The sequence below is a fragment of the Mustela erminea genome, chromosome 1, assembly GCF_009829155.1.
Source record: "Mustela erminea isolate mMusErm1 chromosome 1, mMusErm1.Pri, whole genome shotgun sequence".
Taxonomy (NCBI): domain Eukaryota; kingdom Metazoa; phylum Chordata; class Mammalia; order Carnivora; family Mustelidae; genus Mustela; species Mustela erminea.
Window position 1 is genome coordinate 28,385,700 of NC_045614.1, and position 19,338 is coordinate 28,405,037.

Here is a 19,338-nt window from a genome sequence, read left to right on the forward strand (position 1 = left end):
AGATGAGGAAACAGAGACACCAAAATAGGTTAAGCAACTTGTTCCGGTCACACAGTTAATGAATCACACACTGGACTTAAACATGGAAGTCTGTGTGCTCTTCCTCACAAAGGTCCATGGTCTTGGCCAGCAACTTTGGGGAAGCTCTGTCCTAAAGCTGGGTTTACAGGTCTACCTTAGATGTCAATTAGGACTTTAGGACCTTATTTAAAATTTAAAATACTTCATTTCTTCCTGAAAATGGAAGTAGAACATGGAATACCTACAACATACTATATTATAGTTAGAACCCTGAAATTACTTATGTATAATTAGCTATACCCATGATCTGAATATCTAAAGTATCCTTAAAAGCCCTACTATAAATTTGAGAGCCTAGAATAAAGAGCTAATTAATTAGTTGTGTTCTTCAGATCACTTTAGTTCTCTGAAACAACCCAAACTACTATCTAATCAGAAGTTCAGAATTGAGGGGTCCTTGTATGGACCTTAAAGTATATGAAGGGTGCAGACTTCATACATCCTGAAATTATGGAAAAACTTTTGGATAGACAGACATTTTTTTTTCCCCCTAAGGAGAAGGTCCCAAATTTCTCAAGAAGGCTTAGGACCTGATGGGAAAAGAAGAAAAAAAAAAAAAAAAGAAGAAGAAGAAGAAGAAGAAGAAAAGAAAAAGAAAGCCTAAGGCTTAGAAAATTAACTGAATAGTATCTTCTGCCTTTGGGGGCTTAGAAATTCAGCAGACAGATGCATCTAAACTATCCTGTGGAGCCATCAAAATTCTGTTCTTTCTGACATTGTTTTGATTTCCCATTCAACATCTGAAAACTATTTTGACATAAGTAGCTAAAAATGTCACACCGAGGCTGAGATACCCCAGAGCTAAGACCCACCCAGACTCTCCCAAATAACCTTCTCAAAGCACCAAGGATCTGGACTTGGGGTCCCGAAAAGCTATGGAAGTGAGGGGGCATTTTAGACTTGCATGTTGTTTGTGTAGCCAATGCATTAACACGTAACTCATCAAAGGCAGAAACATAGTTTATAAGTTACTGCTTCCCTCAATGCATTTTTTTTCACGTATTTTGCACATTTCTATTTCCAAGATTCAGGGAAAACAAGATGCTTAGTTGAAAATGTTTACAGGGGAGGCCTTATAAATTACTTGATAGTCTTGGGAGAGGAAAGTATTTTGCAAAATACCAGCTGTGGGAATAAAATATTTTAGAGATTCTCTTGGGATCACTTCGTTTTCTATTGATACCAAAATCCTTTGTAAGTAGAAATATCTCAAGCAGGGGTAAGCAAGAGCTGATGAAGCCCCTTTAGAATTTGCATGCCCTCAAAGAACATTCCAGGTCAGTGGGGCCACTCTGAAACTCTAAACCAAGGGGTGATGGGACTGCTCTTTGGTGATCTGTTGCCTGGCTGAGGAAGGGGCATCTCACTTATACTCCCAATCTGCCCACAGGTAAGTGAGCCCACATGAGAAGGATATTTTCAACAAGAAAGAAACTAAAAATGAGTGTCACCATCCTGCCGCATAAAGAACAACAATAAATGATAACTGAATGATAACTTTCTTAATGGAAGGTTCTATTAACTCTGGGGGATAAAGCAGCAGCTCTTTCCCAACATATGAAGGTTGGCTGGCAGTGCTCTTTCACAACAAAGACTTCATGGGTCTGACAGATGGCAAATACACCACACTGACTCTTCTTCCTAATTTAACAAATTCGAATGTTGTCAATTTCTCTTTCCAGTGAAGAGATAGCCTAAAACACCACATAAGTGTACATGGCTCTTATCCCCCACTCTCCCTCTCTCCCATTATGTTTGACACTGCCTAAAAGAACCAATATCAGCTTCCTAAACTGACTCATCATCCCAGCTACTAAAGAGTATCACACATTCGGACATTGGCTTGAGTGGTAATTCCCCATTTTTTTCTCACTATGATGAAGCCCCATGTCAAGCCAGGGGTAGTGAATCCAAGAGACAGTAAGCAATCCTGTTGAAATAATGCACAAAAGTAAACATTTGTGTTCTTCACTTGAAAGAAAGAAAGGGGTCCTAACTTCATCAGATGCCCAAAGGCTCAATGCCTCTGCTTTAGTTAGAGGTTGTTACTAAGCCATAAAGCTATAGCCTGTGTTGGACTTCAGAATTTCGGTGGGGGGTGGGGTGTGTCTATGTGAGATGGATGAGGTGAAGGCAAAGAAGGGCTTCAAGCTCTGGGGAAGCTATCTGGATCACCAAACTGTCTAAGGAGCATCAAGTGTCACTCAAGGTCAGTGTGGAGAAGTCACAGTCAAGTACAGCTTGCTGCCTCAGGAGGGGAGGTCTTTTATTCCATCACTGCTGGAGGTATTTCAGTCCCAGCTGAGGGCCACTGGGAGGGTGTTGAGAAGGGCTCTGAGTAGGGATGGGAACAATATGGAGGCACTGTGGGATCAAGCTGAAAGTGCAGATTTGGTAGTTTCTTCATTTCAGCTTTCCAGAACAGGGGAATTCTAGACTACAGAGGTGCATCTAAATCAGGTCCCTCCTTCAAAGAGTAGGGCCTGATTCTGCTCACTGTGGTGGCATTTCTCTTCACTTCCTTACTTGGTACTTTGTTATGATTACACCCACCCCCCACTCTTATGCCTGCCGGGGGTGGAAACAAATTCCCCTGCCATCAGATAGCTCCTACTCTGGGGTCAGAGTGTATGGAGTGGAAGAAGACATATGTGAAACAATAAACAAAAAAAAGAAAGGTCCTTATTAGAGAGCAAGAGCTACTCTGAAGAAAATGATAAAATAGGCGAGCAGATCTAATGGCTGCACAGGAGGTAGAGGAAGGTACTTCTCAGGGACCAGGAAAAGGCTCTGAAGAAGCAACGAAGGGAAAAGGGGCTGATGAGAAAGATGTAGACTGTGCAAAAATCTGCTACAAGAGAATTCCAGACAGACAGAAGCCCAAATATTAAGAAGAAGGGCATGGACTTGTGTGTTCAAGGAGGAGAGGGGAGACTGGTCGGAAAGAAGAAAGCAGCAGCACAGGGACCACGGTTCAGAAGTGTGTTCCATTCTACAAACATGGGAAGCCACCAGAGGGTTTTAAGCAGAAGAATGACATAAATTGATTCTGTTTCAAGAAAGGTAATGATGGCTATTTATCATAATTTCTAATGTGTGCTAAAATTAAACATAATCTTAACTATGAACCTTAAATTATGATGTGTAACACCTTTCTGATAACAACACTAATTTTCCCTGAAAATCTCTGTAGTTCTATTATCAAAAATATCTAAAGACAAAGCAGCTACAGAATTTTAATTATTATTCTACATAACAGCAATGAAGAAACCAAACCACCAAGACGAACAACATCAAAACATGGCATGCCCATGGTAAAATTAAAAAAAAAAAAAGCAAATATTTAGTTAAGTCAAGTAAACAGATTTCTTTGCTGCAAGAAGAAAAAATTCTTAGAGCGTCTCATGGAAATGGAGTGTAGCAGAACATTATGCTTTATGCTATTCCTGAATCCAAATAATAATTATCATTTTTTCAATTTTATCTAAGAGGATTAAAATATTCATTCCTGGACTGTCTCCATATTACAGAGGACTTAATGTTGTCTTCTCCTGATCTTTCTTCTAAACTTCAGAATAATTCTCATGTTTCCAGCTGATTGCCTGATTAAGACAGCATAAGGCAACTAAAATATGGGCCATCGCTAATGTGACAAATAGCCAAATTCTACTGCTGTCCTTGAACTGTAGTCTCTGGTTTCCTGCTAGGAATAAGTAGGCCATCAGTGGGGACCTGCAAAATCCCTTCATTATACCAAGACTCCCACAGTGGCAGAGCCTGGCTGGCGTTATCTAACCTCTAGATAACACCCTGGCACCCGACAGTCCACCCACATTGCTACAGTTTTATAGCAAAGAAGGTATCCAAGGGCCCGCACATTGAGGCAAAGTGATGCCTCGATAATTAACAGTTCTTACAGAGTTTCCAGACTGATAAATGGTCAAGCAGAGAAGTTAACACACATAAAACATTTAATGTGAAATGGCCTAAATATGCCAAATTAACCTCAGATGAACTCAAAAGACCTTCAGCTCTGGAATCAACATTAATCATCTTCTGGAACACAAGGAAGAGCACGATATGGTTAATTTTTAATTTTATTTTATGACAGAAAGCAGAACAATCCCCAGGATTCAAGGTATCTATTAGTTTACATTCTTGCCAGGGTCAGCGAAAAAAGCCCACTATTGATCTGCTATTAAAAATCAGTTGACTTCACTTCTTTCTGAACAGGAACTCCCGGATTGCTGAGCACCGGCTGATCTTACCTCTACCGAGTGCCAATGCGAAGAGATAAATAGACTATCCAGAGAGAGCTCTTCCCATTACATTAGCTGAATAAATAGTGATGTATGGGCTTCTTCTCTCAAGCACTGCCTCAGCTTGTAAAGATGAGAGTGAGGGAGATAGGGTTTATAAATCCTATTAGAATATTTATACAAACACAAAATAACTTCCCTGAAGATCATTAAGAGAAAAGAAAAAAAAAGAATAACATTTTGTCTTTTAATTGTAGCTTCTGAGACTCTCCAAAAAAAAAAAAAAAAAAAAAAAGCCCATAATAAACCTTGGAGATTCAGACGTTAAATGGAATCACAGAAGAAAAAACCTAATTTATTGTTTTATGAACAGTATCCAAAAGAAACAGGAGGAAGGCCCCGTTGTACTTCAGCAGGGCTATAGCATTAGTCTGGGCCAATTCAGTGGAAGTGAAATATATTATCAAAACTGTTTTGCTCCAGGAATATTTCAGAATGAGTTTTTGCCCTCCTTAGTCGGTTTTTATGGACACTGTGCTCAATTTCCAGTGTGGACCGGTTCTTACAGAAGGGAAGGAAACTGAGCCAAGGTAAGGGCCTGAGGCTGATGACCCATATATTACAATGTAGTCAGTGCTTCAAACAGCAACTCGTCCATTATGCTCCGCTGTACACACAGAAAGGGAATGGGTCCTCCACAATGATGACATTAGCCACAGTCTCTTTTCTCTTATAACAGCTTCCAGAACATCCCAGGAACTTTGATATATAACTGGCATAATCACCAGATTCTGAATTTCTCCTTAGTAAATTAGAGATTAGAGTGAGGCAGAGGTAACAGATGAAATCCTATGCATCCTGTATTAGGATTCTTCTTGACAAAAAGCTGGGAGCCATCAGGGCACCTGTGTGGCTCAGCAGATGGAGCACCTGAAGCACCTGACTCTTGATTTCAGCTCGGGTATGATCTCAGGGTCCTGAGATGGAGCCCTGCACTCAGCAGGGAGTCTGCTTGAGATTTTCAGTTTCCCTCTCCCTCCCGTCCCCCTACTCTTGCATTTGTGCACACTCTCTCTTACAAATAAATCAATAAATCTTAAAAAAAAAAAAAAAGAAAGAAAAGCAGGGTGCATTTCAACTGACTCACATGAATATACCCCAGAATGGCCAGGCGGAGTTGGTGTAGTCCTTTGCCCCTCTGAGTTTTGGCTCCATTCTCTCAGAATGAAGATGAAGAGCCCAGCCAGGGAACATGACTTCAGGAAGTCCCCAACCTAGTTATCAGGGAGGAATGGGAGAATTCTCCCAACAGAACTAGAAAAGCAAAAAAATAAAAAAAAAAAAAAAGGCCTGCCTTGGGTCAAGTGCCCACAACTCTATCACCCCTGTGGCCAAAGAGGGTGAATTACTGTACCTCATCTGCTGATGCATAAGGAAGGGACACTGAGCAGACCAAGGAGAATAGCATCCATGGATTGGAAGGACAAAGCACAGAACACACCTTTACGGATTCTGATTCACCAAGTATACAACGCTATCAGATGCTTACAGGATCATCATTCCACGACTTCAGTTGAATAATTCTTTGGCCTCTCAATAAGTAGTACACTATCCTTAATATACCAAGAGGAAACTCCTCAGTCACTAACTGCTGGGTATGTTCTACCCAATGGTTTTCCCAGACGTGGCAGCTGTAGGCTGAGCTTCTCATCCTTGCTCCGTATTACTTTATTATTAGTGCTTCAGAATGGGTTCCCCAGAGCAGACTCCAGGAGAGGGCTATTCTGAGGGAGATACTAACTTCCCAGCACTTTAGGTTCTATCCTTGCACTGGTGGGAGAAAGCTCTGAAGTGGGGAGGAGAAGGCACTTGTAATAGAATAGCCTCCCTCAGTATGTCCAAGAAGGGTTAGTCCCAAGGGATATGGCCACAGCACACTTCTTTTGCTCCCACCGGTGACATACATCTATGAAAATATGCATTCATTTGTTTAGCACCTACTGACCAAGCTCCTGTTTTCTAGGTGCTGAAAATATACTAAGGGACAAAACAAAGCTTACAGTCTGACAATATCCAGCAAAGCTGAGCTGGAATGAGGCAGATTCCATGGGCTGCATATCACAGCCTTGTTCACAACACCAGCTTTCAGCATGGTCCCTAATTTGAAAATAGCAAGGTCATTAGTCTTGGGTTTCCCTATCACTCCTCCAGCTATGTTGGGTCTTTGAGATACTGATAAATCTGACTCAAGACCTAGAGCTAGCAGATAGATGTTGGAAGGAAGTAGTTTCCATTACAGAACACTGAGATATATTTTGTTTTCAAAACCCTTTGGGGACCTCTTTCCTGTGGTGGCTTGTGCCCAGAGGCACTGCAGCATTGCCTGCTCATATTCTGATAGCTGAGTGGGGTGTGAAGCTTCTGGACGTAGAGAAGACTAATGTTAATTTGACCACCTGGGGATTAAACGGGCCTTGGTGACTTCAAATACGCCCTGCAGAAGCTAACTGATCTCCATTTCAAACACAAAGTCCTCTGCCTTCCAAATGATCCAGAATTCCATTTGATCTGCACTGGCCAGGTAAAGCAGCATATTTACAAATCTCTGGACACAGGCAGTTGTCTGTAAAACCTTAGAATATCATCAAGCATTGCCTTAAATAAACCTGTTACACTTTTACAGAAAGTAATCGACTATATGTAGAGGTAAAAGATAAGTCAGGCCTATTCTTACTGTACCCTGAACATCTATGCATGTAATTTAGAATCTGCTAGCAGGCAATTTTACTTATTCTGATTATCTCTACCATTTGGCATCTCCCATCTCAGGGAAATGAGTCTGGCTTCATTAGAGCTGCTTTTCTGTGAAGACTCTAGATTCTTTGATTAATGACTATTGAAATAAATGGTCAGAAAACAAAGTGCTGATGGCTCTTGGGATGCATCTAGTGTGGCCTACAGCAGGATGAGCCAATATATGTGGGGCACGCTCTCCAGAGACACGTTCATTGATTACAGCTCCCTCTCTCAATGAGCCCAGAATGAGCCTTGGAAGCCTTCATGGTACTGTTCTCCAGACAGCCATGACTGATCTTCTAGAGCATGTACCCGAGAAGAAACCTATTTGACATTTATGATTTGTTCAGAGAGCCTGGGCCCCTTAACATGCCATCACTGAGAAGGGGGGTGAGGAGGGGAGGAGAGAGGGAAGTGGGGAGGAGAGAAAGAAGGGGGGGAAGGGAGACAGGGGGAAAGAGGAAAAATATATAAACTTAAAAAAAAACAAGTACCTCTTCCTTTGTTCTATGTGAACAGCGCCATTCAGGGATTTAAAGTAAAGGGGATAAGCACATGTTTATAGGAAAATATGCCACTTTGGCATACTAATAATTGTGAGCTGAAAGCAATGGAAAAAATAGTAGCTGCAGGAACAGCTCTCCCCCATCCCCCTTTTGTCTAAAAGCAGGACATAAATTTCCTGGGAGAAAGGTATCCTCCCAGTACCAGGAAGACAAGAGCAGTCTGACCACTAGGGATGGGAAGTCGATGCTGAATGGAATTTATATACACATGAACCTACCAAAATAACCCTTATCTTCTGTTAGTTTGCTCCATATATTTCTAGTCACTTTCCCACAATGCAATGTCCCAGCACAAACCCCATTTTCCAATGTCTTTTTGCATTTCCACTGTTTATCATATAAGCTCTCAGACTTGGCTGTTTCTTTGGGTTTTCATTTCTTACATATATGAAAGCTTCTTTTATGTGTAAAACTATTAACATCAAATAAAATGTAAATCTCCCTCCCTTGTTTATCTGTCTTTTGTCAGTTTAATTCTCAGGACCAGAGAGAGAATCTAAGAGGGTAGGAGAAAAAGCTCTCTTCCCTGCATACAACAGTTTATTACTGTTCACCCTGAAACTGCTAACTTCCTGAGAAAACTCAAGACAGAATCATTCCTTCCAAATGCAAAAAAAGAAGAAAAGCAACAACAACAAAAATGACCACATCCTTAAGATAACCTAGCAGTTCTCAGCAGGAAGAAATTGTCCAAATAAAACTCAAGGGCACTCTACCTTTAGAAAGATGGTCAAGAAAAGCAAGAGATATAGAGAAAGATTAAACTTCCAAAGACCATTTTCTTCCCAAGCTTCATTTTTCTTCTACTGTGGTTACCCTTTGCTATATCACCCGGATATGGTTGTGATTGGATCTCCCTTAGAGTCCAGAGGACTCTGGGTAGGAGAAAGTACTATAATTCATACACACACACACACACACACACACACATTTAACTTTGTAAAAGTTTTCATTCTACTAGCTACTTTTGGTGGTGACCCAGATCATCATTCACCTGGTATAAAAGAGCCTGGCTATGAACAATGTTAAGAATTAGAGTCAAGCATGATCTATTAGTTCATCTTGCTTGTCTCATAGGCCAAAAACAGAATCGTTTCTCTGGATAGTTTCCTTGAATGGTTTTCCAAATCTACTTGAAATCCCATTCAAAATCTTGTGACTTTCTTCTTTCTTGAATCCCACCAGTAATTAGTTGTTTGGCCCCTTCCAAGGCAATGATACCCAACATAAACACCAACTATTAACGCACAACATTGGCCACTTTTATACTGCAAGCTCATTTTCAAGCATTATTTGTTTTCATAAACTTGAGCTAGGATGACTCTTTCCTCACTGCCTTTAATTAATAAAGAAGGCTTAATACGCACTTTCTTTCCCCCATCAATCTGGCACTAAAAAAATGCTGAATTGCATTTGAGGTAATTTGAAAGAGGAGTTTGGGGCTATTAGAAGAAATTCACATCAGGCATTTCTCTCCATGGCCTACTTATATTTTTCAAAGTGAAGGAATGTTTCAAGGAAAATAAAAAACTTGGGGTACTAGAGAAGTCTGCCCCATCTAAAGTCCTATTTTTCGATTTTCTACACAAAGACGCCTTATGGTGCATTTTAATAATGTAACTTGAAATATATTTTGAAAGCAGGAACAAGTTGTAATCTGATCCAGGATGGAACAATGCCTCACATAGATTCGTGAACGAATATCTGACTGTAGGAGCCCTGCTCTTTTGTCTCCTGGGTAATTATTTTATACATTTGGGAGGTTTATAGGGAACGTGTATGAGCTTTTCAAGTAAAAAGGTGTGAGGCTCTGACTCTTCCTGCAAATCTGAAAGGAAAAGAGAATATGAAATTAACAGGTAGCCTCCCGTACCGAACCAGGGATCCCGCGGGTCACCTTTGCTGCTGAATATTCCAAAGTTACACTCGTTAAAAATGCAGAAACAGCTTGAAAACACATCTGACTTTACCCTTTAAAAGTAGGATTAAAAATTTAAGTAGCTTCATGAATTTCTCTCCCGCCTCCCTGTTCTTTGGTATTTTATTCTGTCCCTAATGCCTTGACAGAATCTACGGCTTGTTCCTTTATTACATGATCAAATAGAGCAAACATGTGAAAATGTCCTTTTCCAAATAAACAGACTCTAATCTCCATGTTATAATCACAATATCTCTCACTTGGGTGTTTCCTGGACTAATCCTCTGGGCTACACACTCAGTGAGGCAGTGGGGACACACATGGTCCCATTCTCCTGAGCTGACGGTCTACTGAAAAGGACAGATTTTGATCGAATAAACACACATAGACAGTAGGGTTTCAAATGGAGACAAAAAGCAAACTACCTGTGAGTTGAGGGCAGACTTCCCTGTGGAGGAGGTGCAGAGTGAAGATGGACAGCTTGAGTAGGGGTTCAGGAAGCAGGGGGAGAATACGCACTCCACGATGGGAGAAGGTGTGCATTGAAGCCCTAGAGCAAAATGGAACAGGGCCAAAGTCCTAAAAGCAAAGGACAGGTGGTATTTGGGGAGTTAGCTGGCAACAGATTCTCCTATCTATGCTGGCAGCATACACAATCTCAGATTGATGGATACATGAATGCACTAAGTGCTGTCTAGATGGCTGTCACTGAGGGGGCAGCTTGGGCTGAAGGCAATGGAGAGCATCTCACCTCAGGGCTTTCGACTCAGGCTTTAAGGAGTTTCTGGGGGGGCCTGAGTGGCTCAGTTGGTTAAGCAAGTATCTTCAGCTCAGGTCATGATCCCAGAGTCCTGGGATGGAGCCCCGCATCAGGCTCTCTGCTCAGTGGGGAGCCTGCTCTCTCCTGCTTCCCCTGCTTGTGCTCTCTCTTACTCCCTCTCTGTCAAATAAATAAACAAAACCTTAAAAAAAAAAAAAAAAATGTGGTTCTGGGCAGGTCAGTGGATCTGAAGTACCTGGAAATGTGAGAAAGCAGATACATGGCGACTTTCACTGTCTTTCACTGGCTTCCATTTAGGAGGGGCTGATAGTCTCACAGGTCAGCCCCCTGTGTCCCCAGCCTTTCAGATGCTGTTATTATAGGAAGACAGTGTGAGCTCTGATTCCCTGGAAACCTTTGAGGCTAGGGAGACAGCCTTCTTGCTAGGTCAGTTTGGCTACAGAGGGATGAGATGATTGCTTTCTCATACAAATGACCTAGACTCCAAACCTCTGCCACCATCTGGGAGATGAAGCACAGCCTTAGCTTTGGTTCCCCTTAGAGCAAGACAAGGCTCTTTTGTGCATACTTGGGTTAACGTTTTTTCGCTGACAAGGAGTTTTACAGGTGTCTAGGAGAGATAAGAATCATTCCCAGGAACTACCTCATGGTGGCATAATAAGGCTCTAAAGGCTAGGCTTGTGGGGGTCTGAAATATCAAATTATGGTATAAAGAAGCTTCTATTTTGCAAATCATTATATTCCACAATCTCTAGCTAAACAGAAGAGAGGGAGACCTCACTATGTGAGTTCAACCAGAGGCTCAGCTGCACTGGGTTTGGTGTCTTCACAGGGACTCGGTCTCTGGGAACACAGAGCTGCCGACCTGTCATCCTTCCCTTTTTCCCTCTCATAATTTTCACATGGCTTTATTTTTAACAAATTGTGCTCAATTTCCCAGACATCATTATATCAAAATGACATGTTCCTCTCCACAAACATCAGAGAGTGGAAAAACCAAGAGAGAGACAGACAACAGAGGGGTTCTTTTCTCTGACAGGGATTTCCCTGGATAGAGAACTGATATAGCTCAAATACAACAGAGAAGAAAGGTCAGAAAAACGGATGGGGAAGATAACCTTACCAAACCTTGTTTGTATGATGTTTGTTTCATTTTGTTTTTTTTCCTTAACCACGAGTAGGAAATAATAAGAACCCCTCATAGTTTATGAAGACTTCTTTTTGTGGTTGTTTAAAAAAAAAAAAAAGATGTCAGCTGAAACATAAATTTAATCATGGATGATTTCCATTTTCTGCTTTGTATTTTTTCTGTATTTTCCAAAAAATCTACAATGAACAGCGTTATCTTTGTAGTCAGAAAGGAAACTATAAAACTCCTCCAAATGAGATCTCTATCTGTTTGCGCTCAGGGAGCTATCTGGCATGACGAGAGAAAGGGGACAACATGAACGCTTGTGGTGCCAACTCTCTTGTTTGCTTCAGTCAGAATGATTTCTAATTCTATTTCCCATGGATTTTCATCAGTTGCTAGTTCATGCACATCAGCTATTAAATGAATACATGTGAAATCTTAAAATATACTGAGAGAAAGTATATTGTTCCATATTAAGCAAGCAGTCAGTCTTTCCAATTATATGTGAGCGTATGAGGGAGCCAATTCTCACTCACCAGATTTCAATCCACTTTGAAGAACTGCTTACTCCTCCACTTTGCTTCCTGATTAGGACATTTGATCTTTGGGAACCTTTACCATTACCGTATCATGATAATTCTTGGCTAATAGTCTGTGAAGAAATAATTACTAATAACCCATGCCAGCCAAAAGCAGATAAAGCAGTGTGAGCAAAGGACTAAGGCTGGTGTTACGTGGCTCAATGACCACTTGGGGAAAAACAATGAAAGGATTTTTATTGACCTAAGTGGTTTAACAAATGACACTTAAGTGATCTATTGGCATATTAGAACAGAGGCAAAACTACTGCCTTATTAAGTCATTTTTAAAATAGTCATTATAGAGCTTTTGTCATAAATCAAGAACAAAAGATTCCAGGAAATAAATTTTTATAAAAAATTTTTAGACACACAGTAGTCTTGAGAAATGGGGCTGAGGGCTGATTATGGCTATTGATTACATTTTCCAGGTATCTTTCCTAGAAATAATCCTCCCATGGGTTCAAACCTGAAGAATCAAGATGAGCTATTTTAGGTAAATGTGAAGGGTGGCAGACTCTGGCAGACTATCAGCCTTGTGAGGTGAGGGACCACATCTGTTCTCCTTAGCAGTACATACAAAAGAGCGGGCTGTGTGTGACAGTGGCTGTTACTTAGCAGGTGGTTAGTAAATGCTAAATGGATGAATGAGATTTCATAGCATCCTGTGATCTTGCAAGCAGAAAATCACAACTTTTTTGAATTTAAACCTACAGGGCAAAACCCATTATTATTATTATACAGACTCTTACGGAAATTTAGGTATTTGGGAAAGGGACTGAGAATTTCTTCAGGTAGAAAGATGTTTCTTCACCCAGTATTTGCTGTGTGTCATTTGACCTGATTTGGCCTAGAACATAAATGATGCTGATAGAAATTGAGATCCCAAGGAGTTCCCACAATCCTTTAGCTAATGGGATTAATGGGATCTTGCACTGAATTCATATTATCCCTTCCTTATAAATTCACTTGTCCCAGCCTCTTCTTAGAATCTCAAACAGAAAGACACATTAGTATCCCAGCCTTCAGCCTTACCCAACTGACTACTATCTTGCTGCTCTCTAGGAAGTACCTTTCTTTTCCTCTCAGTTAGTCTCTTCTTCCTTACCTCAATGAGTCCTGAATGCTTCTGGAATCATAGTCAGAAAGCAGGTCTTGGCTCTTGAGTATTTTTATGAATAGACTCCAAACCTGCCCACCTCTGAGCTGCTCTTGAAACGCGCATATGTGAGTCAAGATGCTCAACACACTACTGACATCTTGATACCTACATTAATGCCAGTCCTTTGCTTTACATGAAACATAGAGGAAAAGAAACACACATGGGTTGCAGGGAAGGGAGACACTGGTTCCTTATGTCGTTGAGTCTCTGGATCAAGCCATACCTGAAGTCAGAACATGGATGGACTCTTTAATTATATGACTCAATAAATCCTCCATTTATTTTAACCAGTTTAGGTCTTCTGTCACTTGCAACTGAAGTTGCTTTAACATATAAAGGATAAAGGAGATGAGGGCAAGGGAAAAAACAAAACAAAACAAAACAAATCCCAAAAAACCTGAAAGGAAGAAAAGGGGATCTGGGGGGGAAAAAAAAAACCAACAAGGAAAGATTTGCCCAAGTCATAGGAACAGCCAGTATAGTATAAGAATACAGAGCATGGAGGGAGGAGGAGCAAGACAGCAGAGGAGTAGGGGGCCTAAATACCATTGGGTCCCAGGAGTTAAGCTAGATAGTTATCAAACCATTCTGAACACCTACAAACTGAACAGGAGATAGAAGAGAAGAAGAGCAGTAATTCTAGGAACAGAAAATTGACCACTTTCTGGAAAGTAGGACGTTTCCAGAGAATCTAAGGGAATATATGGGAAGAGAGACTTCGGGGGAGAGCTGGCTCCTGGCAAGTGGTAGAGCATTGGAGCAAAAAATAAGAACTTTTGGAAGTCTGCTCCACTGAGAGGTCACTTCAGAGGCTAAGTGAGGAGTGGAGTCCTTGTGGGGACAATGTGGTCTCAGGACCCGCAGGGTCACAAAGAGACCAGGGATGTCTGAGTGTGGCAGAGCTCCCAGGCATTGAAGCAGGGAAGTCAGCTGCAGGGATGGAGGTGAGGAATGAGCTCTCAGCTCAGGGTTACCTTAAACCATGATCTGAAGCACAGTTGGGCCACTGTTTCTCAAGTGGAGACCACTCACGTGGCAGATCCAGGGAGACCCCTTCCTTCCTCCTCCAGAAGGACTGCCAAGGGAGCACATGGCAGGAATTGGCTGGGTTTGTAGACTCCAAACAGGGCCATGCACCGGAGACAGAAACGCTCCGTCACAGTCCGGGTGAGCACAGAGTGTGGCCGGAGACCAAGGAGATGGGAGGGATTGACTGCTTTTCTCTGAGGGCACAATGAGGAGGGGTTCCCTGAGCTTTTGGCTGTAATGGGGACCAGAGATTGGGAGGCCGCCATGTTCATTCCCATTTTCCAAAGCTCTACAGAAAGTGTTCAGGGAACAAAAGCTGCCAAGAGCGAACCCAAGCAGATTACTTAGCCTGGCCCCTGGCAAGGGCAGTGTAATTCTGCCTCAGGCAAAGATATTTGAGAATCACTGCAACAGGACCTGCCCCTAGAAGATCAGCAAGAACATCCAGGCAAAACCAAGTTCACCAGATCAATGACAACTGCTGAACTCCAGAGCTAGGGGAATGCAACACATAGAATTCATGACTTTTCCCCCCATGATTCCTTAGTATTTCAAAATTAAGTTTTTTTAATTTTATTTTTTTCTTATTCTATTTTAAAAATTTTTTCCTCTTTCCTATTTTAACCCTTTTTATATTTAATCTTATCAATACCTTTTTAAAAAATATTTTCTTAACTTTCATTGCTAAGCTCATATTCTATACCTTCATTGTATTTAACCTTATTTTTTGTATATATATATATATATATATGTTTTTCTTTCCTTAAAATTTTGGGATAGAATTTCTTCTAAAATAACAAAATATACCCTAAATCGAGCACATGGCTTTGTTCTAGTCTCTCTTTTTTTTTTTCAACCAACTTCCTATCTTAACAATTTCTTCATTAGAATCTTTTTAAATTTTTATTTTTACAGTCATATTTGATCCCTTCATCCTTTTTACCTTTATTTTTCTACATACATAAGTTTTTCTTTCTTTAAAATTCTGGAATACAATTTCTTCCAACAGAACAAAATACACACAAAATCAAGTGTGTGCCTCTGTTCTATTCACCAGTCTAATATATATATATATATATATATATATATATATATATATACACACACATATATATATGTTGTTGTTGTTGTTGTTTTGTTTTGTTAGTGTATATTTTTCTGGAGCCATTACTACCCTTTCAGTATTTTGTTCTCTCATTCTTCTGTTCTTATCTGGATAAAATAACAAGGTGGAAAACGCACCTCAAAAAAAAAAAAAAAAAGACAAGAGGTAGTACCAATGGCTAGGGACTTAATCAATACAGACATTAGTAATATGTCAGAACTAGAGTTCAGAATGATGATTATCAAGGTGCTAGATGGGCACCAAAAAAGCATGGAATATATTAAGAGAATCCTTTCTGGAGAAATAAAATCCCTTTCTGGAGAAATAAAGGAACTAAAATCTAACCAAGTTGGAATTTAAAAAGCTATTAATGAGGTGCAATAAAAAATGGAGGCTCTTACTGCTAGGATAAATGAGGCAGGAGAGAGGATTAGTGATACAGAACACCAAATAACAGAGAATAAAGAAGCTGAGCAAAAGAGAGACAAACAACTACTGGAACATAATGGGAGAATTCAAGTGATAAGTGATACCATAAGATGAAACAATATTAGAATAATTGGGATCCCAGAAGAAGAAGAAAGAGAGAGGGGGGCAGAAAATATATTGGAGCAAATTATAGTAGAGAATTTCCCTAATATGGCAAAGGGAGCAAGCATCAAAATCTACGAGGCACAGAGAAACCCCCTTAAAGTCAATAAAACTAGAGCCACACCCATCATCTAATAGTAAAACTTACAAGTCTCAGTGACAAAGAGAAAATCCTGAAAGCAGCTCGGGACAAGAAGTCTGTAACACACAATGGTAGAAATATTAGATTGACAGACTTATCCAAAGAACCTGGCAGACCAGAAAGGACTGGCATAATATATTGAGAACACTTAATGAGAAAAATATGAAGCCAAGGATACTATATCCAGCTAGGCTGTCATTGAAAATAGAAGGAGAGATAAAAAGCTTCCAGGACAAACAAAAATTAAAAGAATTTGCAATCACCTAACCAGCCCTACAGGAAATATTGAAAGAGGTCCTCTAAGCAAAGAGAGAACCTAAAAGTAGTAGACCAGAAAGGAACAGAGACAATATACAGTAACAGTCACTTTACAGGCAATACGATAGCACTCAATTCATATCTTTCAATAGTTATCCTGAATGTAAATGGACTAACAGCCCCAAGCAAAAGACACAGGGTATCAGAATGGATAAAAAAACAAGACCCATCCATATGTTGTCTACAAGAAACACATTTTAGATTTAAAGACACCTCCAGATTTAAAGTGAAGGGGTGGAAAACTATTTACCATGCTAATGGACATCAATAGGGAGCTGAGGTGACAATCCTTATATCAAATCAATTAGATTTTAAGCCAAAGACTATAATAAGAGATAAGAAAGGACACTATATCATACTCAAAGGGTCTGTCCAACAAGAAGATCTAACAGTTTTAAATATCTATGCCCCTAACATGGGAGCAACCAATTATATCAACCAATTAATAACAAAATTAAAGAAACATATTGACAATAATACAAAAATAGTAGGGGACTTTAATATCCCCCTCACTGAAATGGACAGATCATCTAAGCAAAAGATTAGCAAGGAAATAAGGGCTGTAAATGACACACTGGGCCAGAAGGACATCACAGATATATTCAGAACATTCCATTCCAGAGCAACCAGAATACACATTCTTCTCTAGTGGGCGTGGAACATTCTCCAGAATAGATCACATCCTGGGTCACAAATCAGGTCTCAGCCAGTACCAAAAGCTTAGAATCATTTCTTGCATGTTTTCAGACCACAATGCTCTGATGCTAGAACTCAATCACAAGAGGAAAGCTAGAAAGAACTCAAATACATGGGGCTAAAGAGCATCCTACTAAAGAATGAATGGGTCAACCAGGAAATTAAAGAAGAATTGAAAAAGTTCATGGAAACAAATGAAAACGAGAACACAACTGTTTAAAATCTTTGGGACACGGCAAAGGTGGTCCTCAGAGGAAAGAATATAGCAACACAAGCCTTTCTCAAGAAACAAGAAAGGTCTCAAGTACATAACCTAACCCTACACCTAAAGGAGCTGGAGAAAGAACAGCAAAGAACACCTAAACCCAGCAAGAGAAGAGCAATAAAAAAGATCAGAGCATAAATCAATGAAATAGAACCCAAAAAAACATTAGAAGAAATCAACAAAACTAGGAGCTGGTTCTTTGAAAGAATTAATACAATTGATAAACCCCTGGCCAGATTTATCATAAAGAAAATAGAAAAGATCCAAATTAATACACTCATGAATGAAAGAGGAGAGATTACAACCAACACCAAAGAAATACAAACAATTATAAGAATGTACTATGAGCACCTATATACCAGCAAATTTGACAATCTGGAAGAAATTGATGCATTCCTAGAGACATATAAACTACCAAAACTGAGCCAGGAAGAAATAGAAAACCTGAAGAGACCCATAACCAGTGAGGAGATTGAAGCAGCCATCAAAAATCTCCCAACATACAAAAGCCCAGGGCCAGACAGCTTCTTAGGGGAATTCTACAAAATATTTAAAAAAGAATTAATACCTATTCTCCTGAAACTGTTCCAAGAAATAGCAATGGAAGAAAAACTTCCAAACTTATTTTATGAGGACAGCATTACCTTGATCCCAAAGCCAAAAACCCCATTAAAAGCAGAATTACAGACCAATATCCTTGATGAACACAGATGCAAAAATTCTTATCAAAATGCTAGCTGATAGGATCCAACAGTACATTACAAGGATTATTCACCACAACCAAGTGAGATTTATTCCAGGGCTGCAAGGTTGGTTCAACAGCTGCAAATCAATCAATGTAATATACTACATTAATGAAAGAAAGAATAAGAACCATATGAAACTCTCAATAGATGCTGAAAAAGATTTTGAAAAAGTTCAGCATTCTTTCTTGATCAAAAATCTTCATAGTGTAGGGATAGAGGGTATATACCTCAATATCCTAAAAGCCATCTATGAAAAGCCCACTTGAATATCATGCTCAATGGGGAAAACTGAAAGCTTTTTGGCTATGGTCAGGAACATGTCAGGAATGTCCACTATCACCTTTGCTATTCACCATAGTACTAGAAGTCCTAAACTCAGCAATCAGACAACAAAAAGAAATAAAAGGCATCTGAATTGGGAAAGTAGAAGACAAACTCTCACTCTTTGTAGATGATATGATATTTTATGTGAAAAACCCAAAAGACGCCACCCCAAAACTGCTAGAACTCATACAGGAATTCAGTAAAGTGTCACAAGTGTTAGGATATAAAATTAATGCACAGAAATCAGTTGCATTTCTATATACCAACAACAACATAGAAGAAAGAGAAATTAAGGAGTTGATCCCATTTACAATTGCTCCCAAAACCATAAGATACCTAGGAACAAATCTAACCAAAGAGGCAAAGAATCTGTACTGAGAAAACTATAATGTACTCATGAAAGAAATTGAGGAAGACACAAAGAAATGGAAAAACATTCCATGCTCATGGATTAGAAGAACAAATATTGTGAAAATATCTATGCTAACTAGAGCAATCTACACATTTAATGCAATCCCTATCAAAATGTCATCAATTTTTTTCAAAGAAATGGAAGAATAATCCTAAAATTTATATGGAACCAGAAAAGACCCCGAATAGCCAGAGGAATGTTGAAAAAGAAAGCCAAAGATGGTGGCATCACAATTCTAGACTTCAAGTTCTATTCCAAAGCTCTAATCATCAAGACGGTATGGTACTGGCACAAAAACAGACAGATAGATCAATGGAACAGAACAGAGAGCCCTCAACTCTATGATCAACTAATATTCAACAAAGCAGGAAAGAATGTTCAATGGGAAAAATGACAGTCTCTTCAACAAATGGTGTTGGGAAAATTAGACAGCCACA

At 39.8% G+C, this 19,338-nt stretch overlaps 1 protein-coding gene across 8 annotated transcripts in view; it reads right to left on the minus strand.

Annotated features, from left to right (window-relative positions):
- The window catches only part of FHIT (fragile histidine triad diadenosine triphosphatase), a 1,423,921-nt gene that overhangs the window by 237,974 nt on the left and 1,166,609 nt on the right, over positions 1-19,338 (minus strand). The window contains exon 8 of one of the 8 annotated variants that reach the window (XM_032359211.1): positions 9,292-9,530. The exons of the other annotated variants lie outside the window; for them this stretch is intronic. Coding sequence (XP_032215102.1) covers positions 9,450-9,530 — 81 coding nt within the window. The 3' untranslated portion in view covers positions 9,292-9,449. Of the gene's footprint in view, positions 1-9,291; positions 9,531-19,338 lie in introns of those variants that run through there. 8 annotated transcript variants of the gene reach the window in all.